This window comes from Ziziphus jujuba, chromosome 10, assembly GCF_031755915.1.
Source record: "Ziziphus jujuba cultivar Dongzao chromosome 10, ASM3175591v1".
NCBI lineage: Eukaryota > Viridiplantae > Streptophyta > Magnoliopsida > Rosales > Rhamnaceae > Ziziphus > Ziziphus jujuba.
In genome coordinates, this window is record NC_083388.1 from 18,862,094 (window position 1) to 18,882,199 (window position 20,106).

The window sequence follows — 20,106 nt, forward strand, 5'->3', positions numbered from 1 at the left end:
GTCATGAGTTTGTGATTTTGGTATATAATAGATTGAAGTTTATTCAATTTCTTAGTACTTCTGTTGTTGGAATGCATATGTATTATTCAATAGCAAATTATTGTATAAAGTGCAGAACTAAAATGAAGTATAATCAGTTTCATTGACCTGCATGGCCAACATTCTTTAAGAAGTTATAAGTGACAACTTGTACCATTTGTGTAACTGTAGAATTTCAAGCCACTTTGAACATGCAGATCTCAGAACAATATGTGAAAAGCATTTCCATATCTGTCAGATACGATGAAGGTTTTATAACTTCTTTGCAGCACAGTTTGTAGATGCTTCCTTCAATATCTTCTGCACGCAGAGAAGCTGGAAAACATAGCTTTGAAGCATCACCACCTGACAAGAGTTGTCAAATTCACTCTTTTGTTTACTGGCTGTCTTTCTTTCAGGTCCAATATCTTCTACATCTGTATTAACAATGGTCCAATTCATCAACAGAAAAAGGGAAAATTGAAACAGTTAGAAGAAACAAGCAAACTATACCTTCATACCCCTTTTGACAAGGATGGGGAATTTTGGCATCATGGTGGTCTCTGGCAAAACTGTAAATGTGTTTAGTAGGCATCTACATTGTTTAATTAGGGGAATGAATTTTGAGTAGAGGGACACAAAATCATGAGAAGAGGAAATAGATAATACTACGTTTGCCTAACATACTCTTTTTTCTCCTTTATGCTCTCAAATTTGTCAGGGATCTCTGCAGATGGTGATGTATCCTCTGCATCTTTCGGGAAAGAGGTTGTGTTTACACTCTCCGATAGTGTAGGATCCGTAACATTTGTCCCCTTACATTCAGAAACATTTTCCTTTGAATTGGAAGCATCTGTTGCCACTTCCTGAGAAAGCAAGTCCTCATTCCCTGTAAGAATATTCTTCCCCAGCTGAAAATTTTCTTGCACGACTGATCGTAGCTTTTCTTTATGCTCCACATCTTTGCTAAAACTTTCCTGGGCTGATGAAGATGGAGATGGTGTCTCACAGTGAGAACCAGCAGCATGTAATGAATCTAGAGGCATGCCTCTCAAATCAGAGTGCAGAGGAAAATCTGGCTTGGAGAGTATGGGGAACTTATTCAAAGCAAATTGCTCGGATATGTAACTGCCAGAAGGTGAATTTGCAACAGGTTCAAATCCATCAAGAGAAGATTTAGCAGAAAAATGTAATTTCTCAGAAGGGCATGCACCAAAAGGATCTTCATTCGAAAACTTGGACCCAAAGAATGGATGCTTTGTGCCTGAGTTTTGATTGAAAGAACTGGAACCTGGATATATATCATCTGTAGTACAACCTTCCTCGAAGGACCAAATATCTTTTGGTCCCAATTTTTCCTGGAGAAAAGGAGATGGTTTCGGATATGATTGATTTAACATATTTGCATATTTTTCTGAGCCATTCATGACATTTCCTTGTTGAATGCTATCCCTGCCTTTGTACTGTCTCTCTTTAACAAATGTCTTCTTGATACCATACTTATCTCCAGAGCCAGAAAAAGCATTTTCATGTTTTCTCCTGCCTGGTCTCGAAGATGAGTGTGATAGTAAATTATCAGCTGTCCAACCACTAACTGGCTTGCATTGCAAAAGATCAGCTTAGTTTATCTGAATCAATCTGACAACAGAAGCCAACTAACTTTGCAAACAATAAATACACCTGCACACGATGAACTTGACTCTTCACTGCCAAAAGTTCACAACAGACATTGAGACATACAAGTCAAAAGTATGAAAAGGCAGAAAAAGAAAAATGAAACGGCTGTCAAGCAATATACCTCCGCAAGCTGAAATTATCTGTTGCATCTTCTGTCCCAAAGCAAAACTGATCTGCTTGGCTCGTTACAGATGTAAAATCAAAACTCCTTCCCACAGTTTGGTGTCTGTCTACCATCACATCCACGTGGAATCATAGGCATATATAAACACATATGTACAAAATCAAAATTCTCATTCAATTAGCTATACCTAGTGTAATCAGAAGTTGCAAAGACATGATCAAATTCCGATGTTTGGTGCTTGGAATAAGAAGCTGTTGGTCCTGATTAGGAATGGGAAATGAGAAAAACATCAAAAGAAATACTTGCACAAGTACAGCCATTCTTTATATAAAGAAATATGTAAATGCCACTTAACCTTTCCCCATAAACTTCCAAAAGCAGGAACTCAATAAAAGAAAATTCACATGCAATGTGATCTTACCATCTATTCCAAAGAACCAAAGAGAACAGAGACAATGTATAATCATAAAAGTTCCAGCACATTTAAGAAGATATCCCCTCGAAATCCAAAATCTGTTTACCTTGGCAAGAGATACACTGACTAAAGAGGACCATAGCTACAAGTGTATCACATAAATCCACGTTCCTGACCATAATTTTTCTGAGATAACATTGACTACCCATAAATTGGGGATTGATGTATGAGGCAATGAAACCATTAAGTGTGGGAGAATTTCCCAAATCATATTCAACATTTATTGTGCATGAGAATCCATCAGAAAGCAAAACGGAAGGAAGTATACTGATGCATTTAAAAGGAAAACAGGAATAAATCAGAGAGAATTATGTGTCAATAACAAGATTATTAAAGCCTACAAGGCTAGAAGTGAGACAGGAAGAACCTAAGATGTCGAACTTGTCTGTTACTTTTGGAGCAGGCCTGTACAGATACAACAACTATCAAGAAGGTGTCCAGTGTTGCTTATAGAAACAACGGCATAAGGAATTTTACTAATTTAACACCTTCTAATTGGTAGACAGGGGCCTTCAAAAGCAAAATCCGACATATCGTAGCCTCCAAATTTCAAATTATCAGCACAGTTGCCATCGTTTTGTCTTTTGCATGTGACATCATGTACCCTCTCATCAAAAAAGCTATCAGGGAAGCTAGACGCAGCTGAAAGTCATTAGAAAAGAAAATAAGGGAAAATGTCAGGTGCCTCCTTCCAACCTTTAAAAGTGAGAAACAAATATTTGGAGAATGTCTTCTGTTTAAACTAGGAATACAGATAACAGAATCAACCTTATTTTCATTCCCTATATTTGTTAGCTTAATATGAAGACCATAAATATTACAAGATCATCCCCAAGAACCAAAAACTGTAAAGGAATCATGTTGAATAAAAAATTTTGGTTAGTATTTTGACTATTTATAATTCAGTGAAAAAACATATTTTCAAAACAAAAGTTTCACCTAGGTCGCATATTATATTGAAAGCAGTAACTTAGGTTATACAGTCAAATGTATTCAGTAATTAATGTTACTTTGGTGGAAGCAGCACTGACATGCATATCCACTTGGTCAAATGATTGAATATAATAAGAAAAGAATTGTATGTACCATTCCATTTGTCTTCATTGCTGCTTTTATCTTCTTCAAAAAAATTTCTGTGACCAAAATAATCATTTAGTTTACCAGTGTGATTATCAAGGTGCAGTTTGTCTCTGACAGTAAACGATTTCTCCTTTGGACTGCTTAATGGATCCACTATACCCATTGAGAAATCCAAGCAACTACTACTGAATGGAAGATTGATATCTTGCATCACTGCATCCTGCACCAAGCAAATTATTTATCAGCTTCAAATTCCAGTCAGAATTAACACAATCAAGTCAGCCTCCATTCCAATATTCTTTTGTTAGAAAGGGGGAGGGGGATGTTGGCCACATTATTTCCTATTTGAAAGTTTTGCAGCTTGATGGCTAAGTCAACTATTTGAAGTGAAGAAGAAGGAATCACAATCCACATTTCTGCAAGTCTTCCATTCAGTCATGTCATAGAATTATACAAAATGAAGTAGCATGAACCATATTTTGGGATATTCAAAAAAAAAAAAAAAAAATGCAAAGATGCAGTCCATATATCCTCTTAATGCAAAGATGCAGTCCATATATCCTCTTTCTCCATTAGATAATAAGTTTCCACAACTTATATGCAACTGTCTTCTCTAACTGCGTCATTTGCACACAAGAGGAAAAGCCTTATTTTGACTGCATTAATTCTTTGGCTTGAGTCTGACAAAAAAAACCTTGCAACATAGCCGAAAAGCCAAAAATTTTCCAACACCTCACCTCCAATTGATAATCTAGCAAAATCATGAACAACTCCCTACTGAATTAAGGGCCCACTCTGGTGCACCATTTGGGAAGCTTTCAAGCTTAACTTTAAGAAAATAGTATTAGCCATATATTACGGAAGCATTAATTCCATCTCTCTTACAATCCATAATTAGAGAGAATCCATAGAATCTAGATTATAGGATAATTATGGGTATTCCACAGATAAACTACCATTACTACTCTATGCAAATTGATTAAGACGCACATTTTTTAGGGCACAGCAAAATGAACAGGTTATATTAAGTGGCACCTAAAACAGCACATTATAAGACAATACATTTATAGATAACAGCATAAATGATGTCCAGAAGAGAACAATGGAGCACTGTCGCTATTGCAACAGAAAAAGAGTCTGGAGCATAGACAAAGAACTGATGAAGTTTCAGCATTAAAGGTCAATGTTCAAGGGAAGGAAACATTAGAAACATTTGGCTATGATGCATATACAAAAGTTTAAAAATAATTTTAAATTTACTGAAAGGAGATCCGTAAATATATAATCGCTAATATCCTCACCACTTCGCAGTCGAGGTCATCCAGCTGAGAGTTAAGATTCTTGGAGGACTTTTGCTGCCTTGCATCCTTCAGACGTGGGGAGCAACCGTAGGAAAAAGTTCTATAATTAGACAAATGTAATACGTTGTTCAATGCAGTTACAATAACGTACCCATTTTAGAAACAAGTTGTAAGCAGAAATACATTACTAGAATTTTTTGTAAGTTAAGATCTTGCATGAAGCGGATGAAAGACATGTTTTAATGGGAACAGGCATTACTCAGGCTTCTGAAAGCAGGGCAAATAGAAGCTAGGTCATATTACTGGCTAATTGAACTATTACATCTTTATTAAAGCCCCAGCTACAAATTTTTCTGCATTTTCATACACAAACAAGATTGTTTTCAGCTAAGTCAACTAAGGCATAAACCAGATGGTAAAGTAGTTACAAAATATATTACTGCTAGGTCAACTCTTTTAGCATATAACTTAAGCACCCTATCACTAAAACTCTCTGCAGATAATCCATCATTACTAAGAAACAGTTGTGGAAGTATGTATTACTTTTGAAAAACAGCCATTCTAAAGCAACTGCCTTGAACATTGTAGCATTTCTTGGTTGCTGAAGTTGGCTCAGATATATAAAATACTATGATGGCTTCCAGCATATTATATAATGGTTAATGTTACTTAGCTGCCAATTTTTTCTCCACAGATAACAACTTGTTAGAGCATGTTTTAACAATAACAGAAAATTCACTAACTTAAGGAAACTCGTGCTTTCTGTGACTAAAGAGTTGCATAATCAAATTGTAGTTTACATTTGTATTTGTGCATGCAACATAATTTGTTTTATGAATTATGAAACTGCGACTTATGTCAGCGTGTCAAATTATATGTTCTAGGAATTTAGATAAGAAATCTCATTGAGTAGATTATGAGAAATATACAGTCAATTAATAGATATTAGAAAACATTGCAGTAACCTGTATGGCTGTTGAGGTGAGTGGACTGGTGTTTCCATTCCCACTTTTCCCAAACCTAACATACATTAAACATAATCATGTATGCTACAAGAAAGGAGCAATGAAAACATCAACAAATCGCTTACCATACAACATGAGAAAGTACGTCATGTAAATTGCTCTCACATAGAGAAACGAAGCATTATTTTGATAAAGTTATCATCTTTTATTATTATTTTTTTTTATTTTCCTTTTTTCTTTCATTTTTACCTTTTTGTCCTTGATAAGCAAAGAAACATATAGAAGTGACAACAGCTTTTCAGACAATATTGATTGAAAGGATAAAGCTGTGAAAGCTATTATAAAATATTAAAGGCAAAAAGGATAGAATATTTAGGAGAAATTCAGGAAGGATTGAGTTCGTATTTGAAGAACTAATCAGCTTTGAAGGCATTTATAGCAGATTTCTTCAGTAAATTTTTTAACCTGGAGATTCTAAAGTTTCTAGCTTTCACTCACTTAAGAGAGAACCTTATGGAGCAACTCTTCGTTCAAAATTGAAATTTTAGTTGTAAAAGTTAAAGAGAAAAATATTCAATAACTACAGCCAAGGATAGTGTTTGGTAGTAAGTGCATCTGTCTGTAAATTGTCCTTTTTTTGATGAAGTAGGAGCATTTATTATAGAACACCAAGGAAGTTTGACCTATACAATAAACTTCATCTCCTGGGTTGTCATTTAGATGACTACAACAAAAGTAAATCCTCACCAGTATACATGTAATTCATATAAAACCATGATAGGTAATACCTTCAACTGAAAATGCAACGTGAGCTTCAGGTACTGGATTTTCTTCAGTATTGCTATTCAGCCCATCATCACCCAATAAATCAAGAACAGAGAACACTGCAGGAAATCAAAGAAAATAAAAAAGGAGGAAAAGATCAACAATTAGCATTATAAATGGTGATCTGTGGTGAAAAACAGTAAATAAGGCGACTGTCCTTGCAGTAAAGCTTTCCTAACTGAAGTTCTCCAAAGACAATCTCTAGGTTTCATTTGGCAACCAACAAACCTAGATGAGATTGCTACAATCCTAGGTTTCTCTTGACAACAATTCTAGACTCAATAAATCACTGTTACATACACTTCTCAGAAGCGGTGTTCCATTGATCTGGTGCAGAATCAACTCCATTAAAAGCATTGTTGTTACTATCAGGAGCAGTAGAAGAAACCCTGAGAACCAATAAATTAACTTTTCATAAGAAGAAAAGCTCAGGTATAAGAATGCTAACTGAAAGGACCAAACCCTTTTCACACACTAATTACTTACTTCTTGGGAGATTTAGCGTCCAATGGAGTTCCTGTTCAGCATAAAACCATCATTACATTAAACAATACATCCACTAAACAAATTTCTGTGACATCTATTCAGAATAAAAATGCCTAATTTCAAACATTCAAGTAGAGGCAAGGATTAATAGAGAGCATACTTGTTTCCTTAATTTCAACAGATTTAGCAGCAGAAAAGAGGATTTCTGGCGGATCCATTGTAATATCATACTCGATCGTTGAAGCTGTGACACCTATATCTTTAGTTTGACCTATGTTTGTAAAGTACAAAATGTTGCAAAAAATATGAGGTTTACAGAATTTAAACACCATGAAAGAGAAAGACATACAAAACACAACATAATTATAGAACCAAATATATGAAAATAAAAGATTAAAGAAAACAAAATTTATCATCGTAACATACGGAGATAAGCATTCTCAACAAAGATTGTTTACAGTTAACTTTATGGACTTCTGAAATGGTTAAACATACCAATGGGGCTAGCAGATTTGCATTCTTGAGCATTTGCTGACAGATTTAGCAAATTGAGAACATCCAATGACCGATGTTCTTTGTGTTGCTTATATATGTCAACTCCATCTGTATCACTCTTTAATTTAGCTGGCTGTTGATTATACTTTTGTTGTCGTCTCCTTTGTTCAAAGTATTGCTTTTGCCTTGGAAATTTACCGAAGGTCAGAACATACATTAAAAGAGTAAAAAAGAGGATATCATTCTACACAATGTACCTAATCACTTAATTCAGTCTTAATTTCCAATACTCAGCCAAATATCTACACGGAAAAAAATTCCTTTTCTTTTTAGGTGATTATTGTTATTGACAACTACTTTCATTAATATGCATGCATATAAATATTAAATATATGCAGATATATATATATATATATATATGTACCTCTTTAGCAAAGACTTCTGTGACTGAATTTCCCAGCATAATCATGAGACATCATGCATGGAATAAATTCTCAATGTCAGAACAGAGATTCATCATCATTTTTTCCTATACTTGGCAGATGCTATAAAATAAATTGGAATCTAGAACTTCAGGGTCATTCCAGTAGCAGTGTTTAACTTAATCATTAGAGTCCCAGGGAGAATGGCATAGAAACTTTTCAGTTACTAAAACATGTAAAAATAAGAAACTTCAAACTCAATGAAGTAAAACAGAGTTTAAAACTTTGGTCGAACCAGAGATGATGAGTAATCATACATCTCAAAACAAAATGCTAAAAAATTGTTCATTCATGGCATAATTGGGATGTGCATCAAATCATCAGCATATACACACACACAAAGGGAAAGCTACTGGCTTAAATAAACAAGTTCAGATGTCAAAAACTTGCACCTTTATAAAAATTATGGTATATTAAGTAGATTAAACGTTGTGCCACTGCTTTTGTTGATAACAAAAAAACTACCACAGTTTTACGGGAAATGATGCTCGAATCACACACTTACAGTTGACACTTTCCGTCTCGATCCTCCCATCCATTGCAGCATTTTGAAAGATACAATCTGTAACTACTCTTTCTCTCTGTCCATAACAAAACAAAAGAAGCAACCACTTCTAAGTGCAAGCCTAACATAATTTGTAAAAAGGAAAAGATATATATATATATATATATGCATAATTATCATTCAGCAAAGCTGATTTGCTACCATTGTATACACCAAGCTGAAGACATAGAAAAATTAATCTATATGCATTTTTTTTGCTAGAGTTCCATTAAAATTGGCTATCTTGCTCAGAAAATTTTAGCCAATATAAAATCGACAATGCTATGATGTTTATCAAAGTTATTAAACATTAGAAAGCAAAAGTAACTAAGACTCTGAAATTTTTGTGAATCATTCTATATAACAGTTAATCTCATTAATTTTCTGATATGTGAATATAATATATATATATATATATATACACATACCAACTTTTAATAGTTATACATAATCCAATATTACAACAAGCTATGTTAAGATGTAAGAGTCAGATGCTAGAAATTTAGCTCCATTCAGCATTTCATTCAAAATTCAGAAAAACCAAATAACTGGAATTTTGAAATTGTGAAGCCAGCAAAATGTTGCGAAAGAAATAACAAATTCAAGAGAGAGAGAGAGGGAAGAATCAGATTGCGTACACAGAGAGAGAACGAGTGCGGAAACCTAGCCGCTGATCTATGAATTCGATCATGAAGCACTTTGAAGTTTCTGAATTTGGCAGAAGCTAAAACCTAGAGCAATCGGAAATTGAACCGAACGAGTTGGTTAGAAAATGATACTTTGAAGAGCATAGTCAACATTTACGGAGGTATTCCAGAAATGCGATCGCAAATCCATGGGGCGTTTCGAAATAGATTGATTGCTCAGAGAAAAAAAGTTACCTGTTTACACTCTAGGTTTTGCCTGAATTCGAACCGATGCAAGAATTTGGAGATTTTGGTTTTTCATTTACCGTTAGAAGTCGTTTTTATTATCTTCAGCATTCCAAGCGACCTCTTTTTGACAATTCAGCTGACACTCCCGCTATTTCCAAATCTCCTGGCGCATTTTGAAAAGCCAAACCCACTTTCAGGCCTGAGTCCTTACCAAACCCCACTTACAGAACGGGCTTCGGCCCAGCTCGGACTTTTTTTATTTATTTATTTTTTTGGGGGTAAATGGTGGAAGCAAAATCTTGGTACAAACTGTTGTCTCATCTATATCTTTTTTCTTTTTCTTTTTTATAGCAATTTTTTATATTTTAGTTTTTAAAAAATTAAGAAGAAAAAGCTAGTTTACACACATGCAAGTCATTGAACAATATCCCAATTTCTAACTGTAATATATAAAATATTCCAGTTCCAAATTTCAAAAAAAAAAAAAAAAAAAAACACAAACATACTAAAACAATCGTCTACAACTCCTTAATTGTTCTTTAGTTTGTTAATCATACTCAAACAATCGGCTACAGCAACCGCCAAGCAACCTTATTAAAATATATATAGTTAGCATGCAATGAGAATAAAAATATAACATATTGCAATTATTCTACATTCTAACGACGTTACTTTGTCCAATATCAAAAATAAGTCAAAAACATACACTTTCTGTAGACAACGAGAAATTCAATATTATTCCATATTATATCTCGTATCACTTGATTTTTTTTGTTTATTTTATTTATCTAATAACATTTGTTTTTTTGGGTGTTATATTTTTTTTTTAGGTTATTTTGTTTATCTAAAAACATATTTTTTGGATGTTGCAATGTACATATAACTTTTATACTTTTGGGTGTTATAATGTCTCCAATTGTAGTTCGGGTTTGAAAATAATGTGGCAATATTTTCATGAATTGAACCTTATCTTGGACCATTTACATCACTTATTTTATTTTAGTTTTTAATATAAAAGTGAGAATTAACACGTAATTTTAACTCGAAGAAAAAGCATAAAAAAATTTTGTTTTTCTTTTATATAACAAAAAATATAAATATTTTCATCATCTTCCAATAAAATAAAAACCCTTTCTTTTTTTCTTTTTTTCTTTTTTTTTTTTTTTTGCTTGTATAAGAGCATTGAATTTTCTCATTGCAACGCTTAAAAATAGATTAATTGTACTTTTTATATGCTCCAATAAAATATGTTAACAAATACCAACTGTATTTTTAATGTTAAATTTGGCATTAAAAATGCCATTAGCATTTTTTTAGCAATTGACCACAATAAAATTTAAGGGTTCCATGCCATTGATTAATAGAATTTTCAATTTTTTTTTTTTTTAAGTTCAAGAAGTGGGCCCAATCTAAATTTTTTTAAGCAGATAAAATAAGATAATGTGATTAAATAAAATATATATTTACCACTGCTATCTTTTGTCATATGTCATTAGAGAGGTAATGTCAAAATTTAGTACAGCACCGACATTTACCATTGAAAATTTAGCACTGGCATTAGCATTTGCCATTGAGAGGTGTCCATGTTAAAATTTCAAAACCAAAGTGTAGATTGCTATTAAGAATGCTCTTTTATAATATATATATATATATATATATATCTACATTTTTGGATGTGTTATGATGTGATAAGTTAGTTATTGATCTAACTCTCTAATTACAAGTTTAAAGGTTCTGTCGGAACAATCCAGTGGTAAAAACAATGTCTTCCTAGACAATGTCCAATTTCAAATCCTACAAACGCCAATTTAAATAAAAAATAAAAAAAGGAAGAAAAGTTATTTCACACCCAAAAGGAATATAAAATTTTATCTTTTTTTGGAATCTATTGCTCTTTCACAAGAGATTTTAGAATAATTTTAACAAGTATTCATTTTTTTTTTCTTTCTATTTTAGAATAATTTTAACAAGTATAATTTTTTTTCTTTCTTTCTTTTCCCCTGAAGCTGATAATAAGCAGATTATTGTATAATCAGTACCAATTTCAAAAGATGATTTTTGAGATGTAAAAATCAACGGCTTGGGCAATTCAATGATAGGTACACCATGATATTGTTGATAGCCGCTTAATTGTTAAAAACTTAGGATTCTAAAGCGCTAATGAAAATTTTATTCAACAATTAATTTCCCTATGTTTTGGATGAAAATAATTTATATACAATGTGTTTATTGTATGGTAGCTGAAATCATTTAAACAGGATAAACAATGAGATATACTATAATATAAACAAGACGCATGGAAAATGCCTTCCATTTCTTCATTATATCATATATATGAATCTAAGTATATGATCATCCAAAAAATAAAATAAAAGAAGCTGGAGAAAAAAGAATTATAATAGGAACTAGAGATAATCATTATTAACAGCTCACTGGAACATGCTTTTTTATTCAGTTTGTAGAATCTAAATTGCAAATAAAAACTAAGATTAATGGTCAAAATTTCTGCCCCAAATTAATTAAGTTATATTGAGATATGGAGCAAAAACTGCTAGAATTTCCTTGTAAACAGAGTTCTTAAAATCAACAGCCTGCACAGGAGGAATAGGAATAAAGAAAAACTATGTTAGATCAAAGTAGAAGCTTCTAGCAGTTAGAAAACTTGTTCTGACCAAATATCACATGAATACATGCAGCTATAAACAGAATCACAACTCCTTTGATAACTTATTTTGATTCGATTTACTTGGAGTAAAAACATAATTGTCCCTAGTTTAACATAAAAATAGATAAATAACAACCCGCAAAAAGCACCGACAATTTTTTATTAAAATACGAAATAAATAATAAAGGAAGAAAAGGTTTATTTTTAAGAAGTGAAAAAACAAAAAAATAAAAAACAAAAATAATAAAAATAAAAGCCTCCAACTCAACCAACTTAAGAAGTAAACAATAATAGAGAAACGGAGCATTTATACACACGAATGAATATGATCTGAACGATTCAAATACTGTATTTTCACTCCAATCCAGCCCTTTTCCTGAGCTGCAAAACATAGTCAAACACCAAAAGTGGGTCGACGAGAGATTTGGAAACACTCTCTACATCTTTACACCTCCGAACCCACCCAACCAACTTTGGACACTCGGCTTCTACACTAAACCCACCACAGGTTTCGTAGGAATAAAACCAGCAGTAAAAAGGTATAAAAGCCACGTCCAACAACCCCAACTTTTCACCTCCATAGTAAAGCTTGTCTCCGAGCACTCCTTCCAAGAGCTTCAAAGACTCTATCATCTCCTTCTTGGCTTCCTCTTGCTGCTTTCCTTTGCTCATCAGCACCCTTTTCCCACTATCATATATCTATATATATATATAACACAAACAACCGTATTATATATTTGAAAAAATAAAATAAAATAAACAATCTTAATTATGAATATTATTTAATAACAATTACCTTCTTGTCAATAAAATCAGCCCAAAACCTCGCCTGAGATCTCTGGTATGGATCAGAAGGCAAGAGAGGCCGAGATTTACGATGAGGCCAAACCTCATCGACGTAGAGAAGAATGTTGAGGGACTCGCAGATGGGTTTTCCGTTGTGGATGAGTACCGGGACCATTTTATGAACGGGGTTCATTTGCAAAAGCAAAGGGGATATTTCAAGCAGATTCTCTTCCTTGTATTCGTATTGGATCCATTTCTCTGCCAAAGCAATTCTCACCCTCATCCCGAATCAGCTCGGAAGGACATCTAGTAGAACTACTTGATCATCTGCCATTTTAGTTTTCTGTATGAATGTCTCAAAATTAAGGTTTGGGTCCTTATATATCGTTCAATCAGGGAGATTTCATGATTTCATTAAAGTTCATTTATTAGTATATAATTCTACATGAAAGAAATTAGGAATGAATTGATAAAAAACAAGAAAGGAACAAAAAATGTGCTTGTATATATTGTATTACTTAACTGTTTACTGCACTTTTTCTGCATCTAATATTGACTTTTACAGCATTATTTATACAAGTATTTTCCCATACGTTAGTTACAAGAAAAGGCAAAATAAGGATTACCAATGACAGATAACTACACCAGCTACACCAACTTTATCGCTGATAACATTTATCCTGCACCAGTTTTGTTTTTATCACTTGGAGGTGATTTGTTTGAAGCAAACTCTTGTTGATCCAGATTGTATGATGACATGGCTATGTGATGACATGGCTGTTGACTGTGACATGGCTGCAGCACAGTCAGCTTATCATCCCCCCTCAAACTGGCGAGTGGGAGCTTGTGAACTCCCAGTTTGCCGCGAAAATGAAGAAATTGAGAACGGCTGAGAGGTTTTGTAAACAGATCTGCAATTTGAGAAGAAGATGGCAGGTACTGGATGATAATTTCTCCAGAGGCAACCTTCTCTCGAATGAAATGATAGTCGAGCTGAAAGTGTTTAGTTCGATTATGAAAGACTGGATTGAGGGTGAGATGAAGAGCACTAAGATTATCACAATACAGCTTCAGCGGCCTGTCATACGAGATACCGATTTCTTGCAGCAAGTGAGAGATCCAAGTGAGTTCGGCGGCAGCGGAGGCCATGGCTCGATATTCAGCTTCCGTACTGGAACGAGCAATAGTAGGTTGTTTTTTTGGAGGACCAAGAGATCAAGTTGGCACCAAAGTAAATGCAAAAACCTGTAGTGCTGCGTCTAGTTAAAGGCAGCCAGCCCAGTCTGCATCAGAGCAGCCTTGAAGACAATTGGAGCTTTGTTTGAAGAAACGTAAACCATTGTCCATGGTACCACAAACATATCAGAGGATACACTTAACGGCCCGAAGATGCTGCTGTTGGGGAGTTTGAAAATGTTGACACACATGATTAACAGCTTGTTGAATATCCGGCCGTGTAAATGTGAGATATTGAAGTGCTCCTACCAGGCTTCGATATTTGGTTGCATTGACAGGAAGATGATCTTGGCTGTGAAAGGCTTGTTTGACAGAAATCGGGGTGGCCATGGGCGCAGGGCCTAACAAATTGGCCCGCTGCAAAAGATCATGAGCATATTTGGTTTGAGATAAGAACAAACCACCAGAAAAAGGCCGAGCTTCAATACCCAAAAAATAACAAAGAGAACCAAGATCCTTCAGAGCAAATTCAATGTTCAAGCGGGTGACCAAAGCAGCAAGTAAAGAAGTATTAGAACCTGTTGAGAGAACATCATTGACATAGACGAAGAGAAGAACGATGTCAGTGGTTTGTTTAAAAATAAACAAACAAGCGTCAGCTTTACTACATTGGAAACCCAAGCCGAGTAAGCACTGTGAGAGGCGATCAAACCAAGCTCTAGGAGCTTGTTTGAGGCCATAAAGAGATCGTTTGAGAAGGCACACATAATCTGGGTTGGTACGATCAACAAATCCAGAAGGTTGCTACATAAAAACCTGTTCTTTAAGATGCCCATTCAAAAAAGCATTTTTTACATCAAGTTGCTTAACCGGCCACCTATAGGAAAGAGCAATAGATATGATCAACCGAATAGAAGTGGGTTTCACCACCGGGCTGAAAGTCTCATCATAGTCGAAGCCTTCAATTTTGCGTATAACCTTTGGCCACCAAGCGTGCTTTATAACGATCCAAAGAACCATCTTCTTTGTATTTCACACGATAGACCCATTTGGAACAGACCACATTAACATTCACTAGCCGAGGTACTAAGACCCAAGTGGCATTGGCGTGAAGAGCAAATAATTCTTCAAGCATGGCATTGCGCCATTCAGGGAGAGTAAGGGCTGTCTTGACTGATTTGGGAACGGGAACAAGGGTCGTTTCAAGGAGAAGAGCAGTGTTAGTGGTATTATGAGGATGAAGCTCAATGATACGGTGGGGGTTTTGTTTGAGCTGATGGCGTGTGAGCATGGGGTGATGAGGTTGAGTGGGAGGTTGAGGGGAAGGAGATGGTAACGGTGGGAAGTCTAAGTCCACAAATAATTAAGAGGAGATGTCTTGAGTGGGAATAGGAGGAACTGTGATGGTTGTAGGAGAGGCTGGTACCTGATCAGAAAATGATTGTGAGTGAGTGGGGACCGGCTGTGATGTAGTGCAACAGGGGGTAGGTGAGGAGGTAGGTGACATGGGGGTGTGTGTGTGAGTGGGGACCGGTTGGGATGGAGGGCAGCAGGTGGTAGGTGAGGAAGGAAAGACTGGTTGTAAGTGGGTTGTCTCCTCACAACAGCTGGTGGGTAATATAAGCTGACTGTGCTGCAGCCATGTCATCACATAGCCACGTCATCATACAATCTGGGTCAACAAGAGTTTGATTCAAACAAATCACCTCCAAGTAATAAAAACAAAACTGGTGCAAGAGCCATATTACGGGAAAAATAGCTGCCACGGCCTTGTGTTGAAAAGTGACTTCCTCCACGATTATGGACAGAAAAGTTTGTAGGACTGAAAACTACACGATTTGGCACAGAGAAGCTTGCGGGTCCAAAACCACGTCCACGGGAATTGAATCTACCACCACATCCTCTTCCTGTTCCACGACTTCGTTGCCCAACAAATGCATATTCTTGATTTAGGCCCTGTTTTTCTTCTGAAAAATTACTTAGAACCTATTCATGAGACCTTAAAGAGAGAACAAACTGCGTATATGTCGGATATGGGGGCTTTGACAACATAGCCAACCTAAAATCTTGATAAGTATGGCCTAATCCTCTACATAAATGAAAGCATTTATCCAAGTCATTCACTAGTTTTCCAATTACAGATAAATTATCACAAATAGAGTTAAAGTTTTTGAGATACTTATCTAAGGTTGCAGATCCTTTCTTCAAACCCATCAAACGATCAGTTAAGTAGATTTCCTTCTCCTTCGTAGCTGGCAGCAGTTGCTCTTCAATGGCATGCCAAACACTGAAAGCTGTCTCCAGGCCGAAAGTGAAGCTGAGCACATCTACTGTCATTGTCCCGAGCAACCAAGTTAAAAATTGGCCATCATTGTTGATCCATAGTTGATAATTTGGATTACAAACTTTACTGCTTCCACTGCCTCCACTAGTTTCTATCTGAAGTTCTTCTAATGGACGTTCAGCATCAGTAATGTGATGTAGAATTCCCAAACTTCGAACCAAGGGAAGCATTTGTGATCTCCATAGTAGATAATTTGAAAAATCAAGTTTTAAAGATATCAAACTGGAACATTGATGAAAAGATTGGATGGTTAATCTTGGTTCAATTTCCAAAGCTACATTCAGATTAAGCTTTGGAGATTTTCCAAGCTCTGATACCATGATAAAAAACAAGAAAGGAACAAAAAATGTGCTTGTATATATTGTATTACTAAACTGTTTACTGCACTTTTTCTGCATCTAATATTGACTTTTACAGCATTATTTATACAAGTATTTTTCCATACGTTAGTTACAAGAAAAGGCAAAATAAGGATTACCAATGACAGATAACTACACCAGCTACACTAGCTTTATCGCTGATAACATTTATCCTGCACTAGTTTTGTTTTTATCACTTGGAGGTGATTTGTTTGAAACAAACTCTTGTTGATCCAGATTGTATGATGACGTGGCTATGTGATGACATGGCTGCTGACTATGACATGGCTGCAGCACAGTCAGCTTATCATGAATAAATGCAGAATCTATGACTAAATGTAGAATCTTCAAAGAAGTAACCTCAATTATATATAATTAAATTGTGGTTGCAGAGAAACTTACCCGTTTTAATTTTTCTGCCACTTATTTCTGTGGACATTTTTTTTTTTTTTGGCTAAAAATATTTCTGTGTACATTTTACTTTTCGACACCTGCATATTTTAATGGTCATCCTACTATATATTTTCATAATCATATCTATTGGCCAGACGGTCATTCCATTTGTTATAGCAAGAAAACATATATACAAACAAACATGTGTACGTGTATCTATATATATTATTAGTCTTTCTAGAAATCTTAGATGCAAAAAATTATATATCAACTAATCTCACGTCAAGTTACCTAATAATTTATCATTATGATTTTTTTTATGAGTTATTTAGGGTTAAATTTAAAAGTACATTAATAATTTATTAGGTTAAAAAAAAAATTTAAATAAAATTTTAATATATTATTAAATCCATATTAGATCTATTAAGTCAAAACCATATTAAACCACTAATTTATTTTTAAATATTCTTAATCACCAAACGACAGTCAATTAATGAAAAATTAATAAAATATATCAAAATGAAATGAAATATATAAGAAATATATAATTAAAGAAGGTGGGTTCCAAGCTTATGACAAAATTAAGAGTCTTATCAATATAAATTAAATATACCAACTCTTAAAGTTTCATATTTTAGTAATATGCATACAATATCCAATCTATATACAAATATTATAAAAACGTTCACAAGTAAACATTAAAGCCCAACCTTCTAGTTCTGTGGTCAAGTGGGTGATACATGTCCACCATACTACAGGTTCGATCGAGAAGAGGCAGGTACCAAACAACCAGAAGTAAATTGAATGCAAAAATGCACGGAAAGTCAATTAGTGCAATGTGAAGTACAGGTAAAAAAATTTATAAAATATATATCCGAAAAACTTAATTACAAATTAATCGAAAAAGTAACAAAAAATTCCCACTAACAAAACCTTATATACTGCGAGAAAATGTATATGTATACAAATTAAATAAAAGTATGTTATACAAGACAGCCTCCAAGAAACTATGTGACAAATTGATGATAACTTTAAAAACTAACAATAGTACAATACGTAATATTAAATAATACATACATCAGTTTTATTGCCGTGTAAAACATATCCATTAATAAAATAATATGTAAATTGATAAACAACCCAAAAATTTCATGCGTAGACGTGAAACCAGTGTGGGAAAAGAGTGTTTAATATATACAGGGCAGGCCACAGTGGTTGGCGTGGAGAGATGTCAGTCGAAAGATATATGGTTTTTTGGTAAATAGTCAAAAGATACATTGGTGTCGATAATAAACTTATAATATAGGTTTAGTCAGAGTCGTAGTCCACAAGAAACATATATAATTATTTTTTATCAAGAAATATATAAAAAAAATTCAATACCAATATAAAAAAATTAAAATCAATACCTAATTCTTCTCTTTTATTATTTTTCTTTTATAATAAAAAGCCAAATCCATTTTCGCAGAACCTTCTGGACCTCTTTGCTCTATATATCTTCCTTTTTAAAATGAGTAAGAAAAAGAGATATATAAGAACTGAAAGAACATAAGCACTGACATCATCTTATTGTTGTTGCCCCACATAAATTTTGCTCTGAATCACATTATAAATATAACATTCATGCAGTACTATTATTTTCATCACCAATAGCTTACAATTAAGTACATATTCCAAAAAGTGTCATCTGATCATCTGATCATCTGATCATCTAATTTTCTGATTCAAAATGGAAGATCACAAAGTGGTATTATTGGATTTTTGGCCAAGCTCTTATGGAATGAGAGTGAGAATAGCCTTGGCCGAGAAAGGGGTCGAGTACGAAGCCAAGGAAGAAAATTTATCAGACAAAAGCCCTCTGCTCCTAGAGATGAACCCAGTTCACAAATTAATCCCAGTTCTAATTCATAATGGAAAGCCCATTTCTGAGTCTGCAATCATAGTTGAGTACATTGATGAGGTCTGGAAAGATAAATCTCCTCTGCTCCCATCTGACCCTTACGAGCGATCCCGAGCTCGGTTTTGGGCCGACTACGTTGACAAAAAGGTAGATTCGCTTTCTCCATGTCAAATCTCAAACATATCTATATATAAAACATGATATCCGTATATAAAACATGTAAAAATAAAATATAGATTTATATATATATATATATATGTATGTATGTATGTATGTATATTCATATTCATACTTTGTTGTTGTTCTAATTTTCTAATGGGCTGTAGATAAACAGCACTGGGAAGAGAGTGTGGATGGGTAAAGGGGAAGACCAAGAGCTTGCAAAGAAGGAATTTATTGAATGCGTGAGGACCCTTGAAGGAGTGCTGGGAGATAACCCTTATTTTGGAGGTGACAAGTTTGGGTTCTTGGATGTGATACTTGTTCCTTTCACTACCTGGTTTTATACCTACCAGAAATGTGGAAATTTCAGCATAGAAGCTGAATGCCCCAAGTTTATGGCTTGGGCGAAAAGGTGCTTGGAAAAAGATAGTGTGTATAAATCAATTCCCCACCCTCACAAGGTTTATGACTTTGCTTTGGAACTCAAGCAGAAATACGGGTGATGGATCATGGTCATAGGTCAATAATAAAGTTGCCTAAAATAATGTACTATGATGTACCATTTATTTGTTTTACTTGTGTGTTTGGTTTGTTGATGTCCTCTATTGTCGTTTCAATAAAAAAAACATGTTATTTGCCGCATCACCAGTAAGTCAAAATTGATTGGAATATAACCAATTTTCTGTATAGACTAAGTTAAATAAATTATTAGCAAATCAGCTGCGATCTATTATTATTATTATTTGTTTTCAATAGTATTATCACTGTTTTTTTGTTTTATCAGTATTATCACTAATTTTGGTGACAAATAACACAAAAACTTTTTTTTATTAGAGAGCAAGGTTCCTAAAAATTTCCTTTTTCCTCGGCCTATTTTAATCCTATTCTGGGGCCTGTGAGTGTGAACCCCAACAGAGTTACGAGGCCCAGTTAAATAACAGAATTATGGGCTTAGGTTTCACTTTCGATCCAAA

The 20,106-nt window shown here is 34.3% G+C and overlaps 3 protein-coding genes across 8 annotated transcripts; 1 reads left to right on the forward strand and 2 right to left on the reverse strand.

The window, feature by feature from the left end:
- Window positions 1-58: 58 nt before the first annotated feature.
- LOC107411566 (uncharacterized) lies at window positions 59-9,487 on the reverse strand. Of its 6 annotated transcripts, none has more exons than XM_060812298.1 (20): window positions 9,354-9,487; window positions 9,111-9,203; window positions 8,434-8,509; window positions 7,871-7,893; window positions 7,447-7,631; window positions 7,112-7,195; window positions 6,952-6,982; window positions 6,766-6,854; window positions 6,429-6,524; window positions 5,641-5,695; window positions 4,676-4,775; window positions 3,381-3,594; window positions 2,783-2,936; window positions 2,662-2,699; window positions 2,007-2,079; window positions 1,817-1,921; window positions 1,699-1,724; window positions 706-1,612; window positions 532-590; window positions 59-455 (listed from the first exon to the last, which is right to left on the reverse strand). In XM_060812298.1, exons 3-20 carry the CDS (start codon window positions 8,473-8,475, stop codon window positions 292-294), a joined length of 2,445 nt encoding a protein of 814 aa, XP_060668281.1. In that variant the 5' UTR covers window positions 8,476-8,509; window positions 9,111-9,203; window positions 9,354-9,487; the 3' UTR covers window positions 59-291. The 6 variants fall into 6 exon arrangements, with proteins under 6 accessions (XP_060668281.1, XP_024927049.1, XP_024927050.1 ...); XM_025071281.3 differs by having other exon boundaries at window positions 7,112-7,222; XM_025071284.3 differs by having other exon boundaries at window positions 316-455; window positions 532-613; window positions 7,112-7,222.
- Window positions 9,488-12,157: 2,670 nt separating this feature from the next.
- Window positions 12,158-16,160, reverse strand: LOC107411567 (probable glutathione S-transferase parA). The gene is made up of 2 exons (XM_060812299.1): window positions 12,809-16,160; window positions 12,158-12,711 (listed from the first exon to the last, which is right to left on the reverse strand). The coding sequence occupies exons 1-2, from the start codon at window positions 13,079-13,081 to the stop codon at window positions 12,367-12,369; spliced, it is 618 nt and encodes a 205-aa protein (XP_060668282.1). The 5' UTR covers window positions 13,082-16,160; the 3' UTR covers window positions 12,158-12,366.
- Window positions 16,161-18,636: 2,476 nt separating this feature from the next.
- Window positions 18,637-19,871, forward strand: LOC107411578 (probable glutathione S-transferase parA). The gene is made up of 2 exons (XM_016019187.4): window positions 18,637-19,117; window positions 19,297-19,871. Exons 1-2 carry the CDS (start codon window positions 18,800-18,802, stop codon window positions 19,633-19,635), a joined length of 657 nt encoding a protein of 218 aa, XP_015874673.3. The 5' UTR covers window positions 18,637-18,799; the 3' UTR covers window positions 19,636-19,871.
- Window positions 19,872-20,106: the final 235 nt, after the last annotated feature.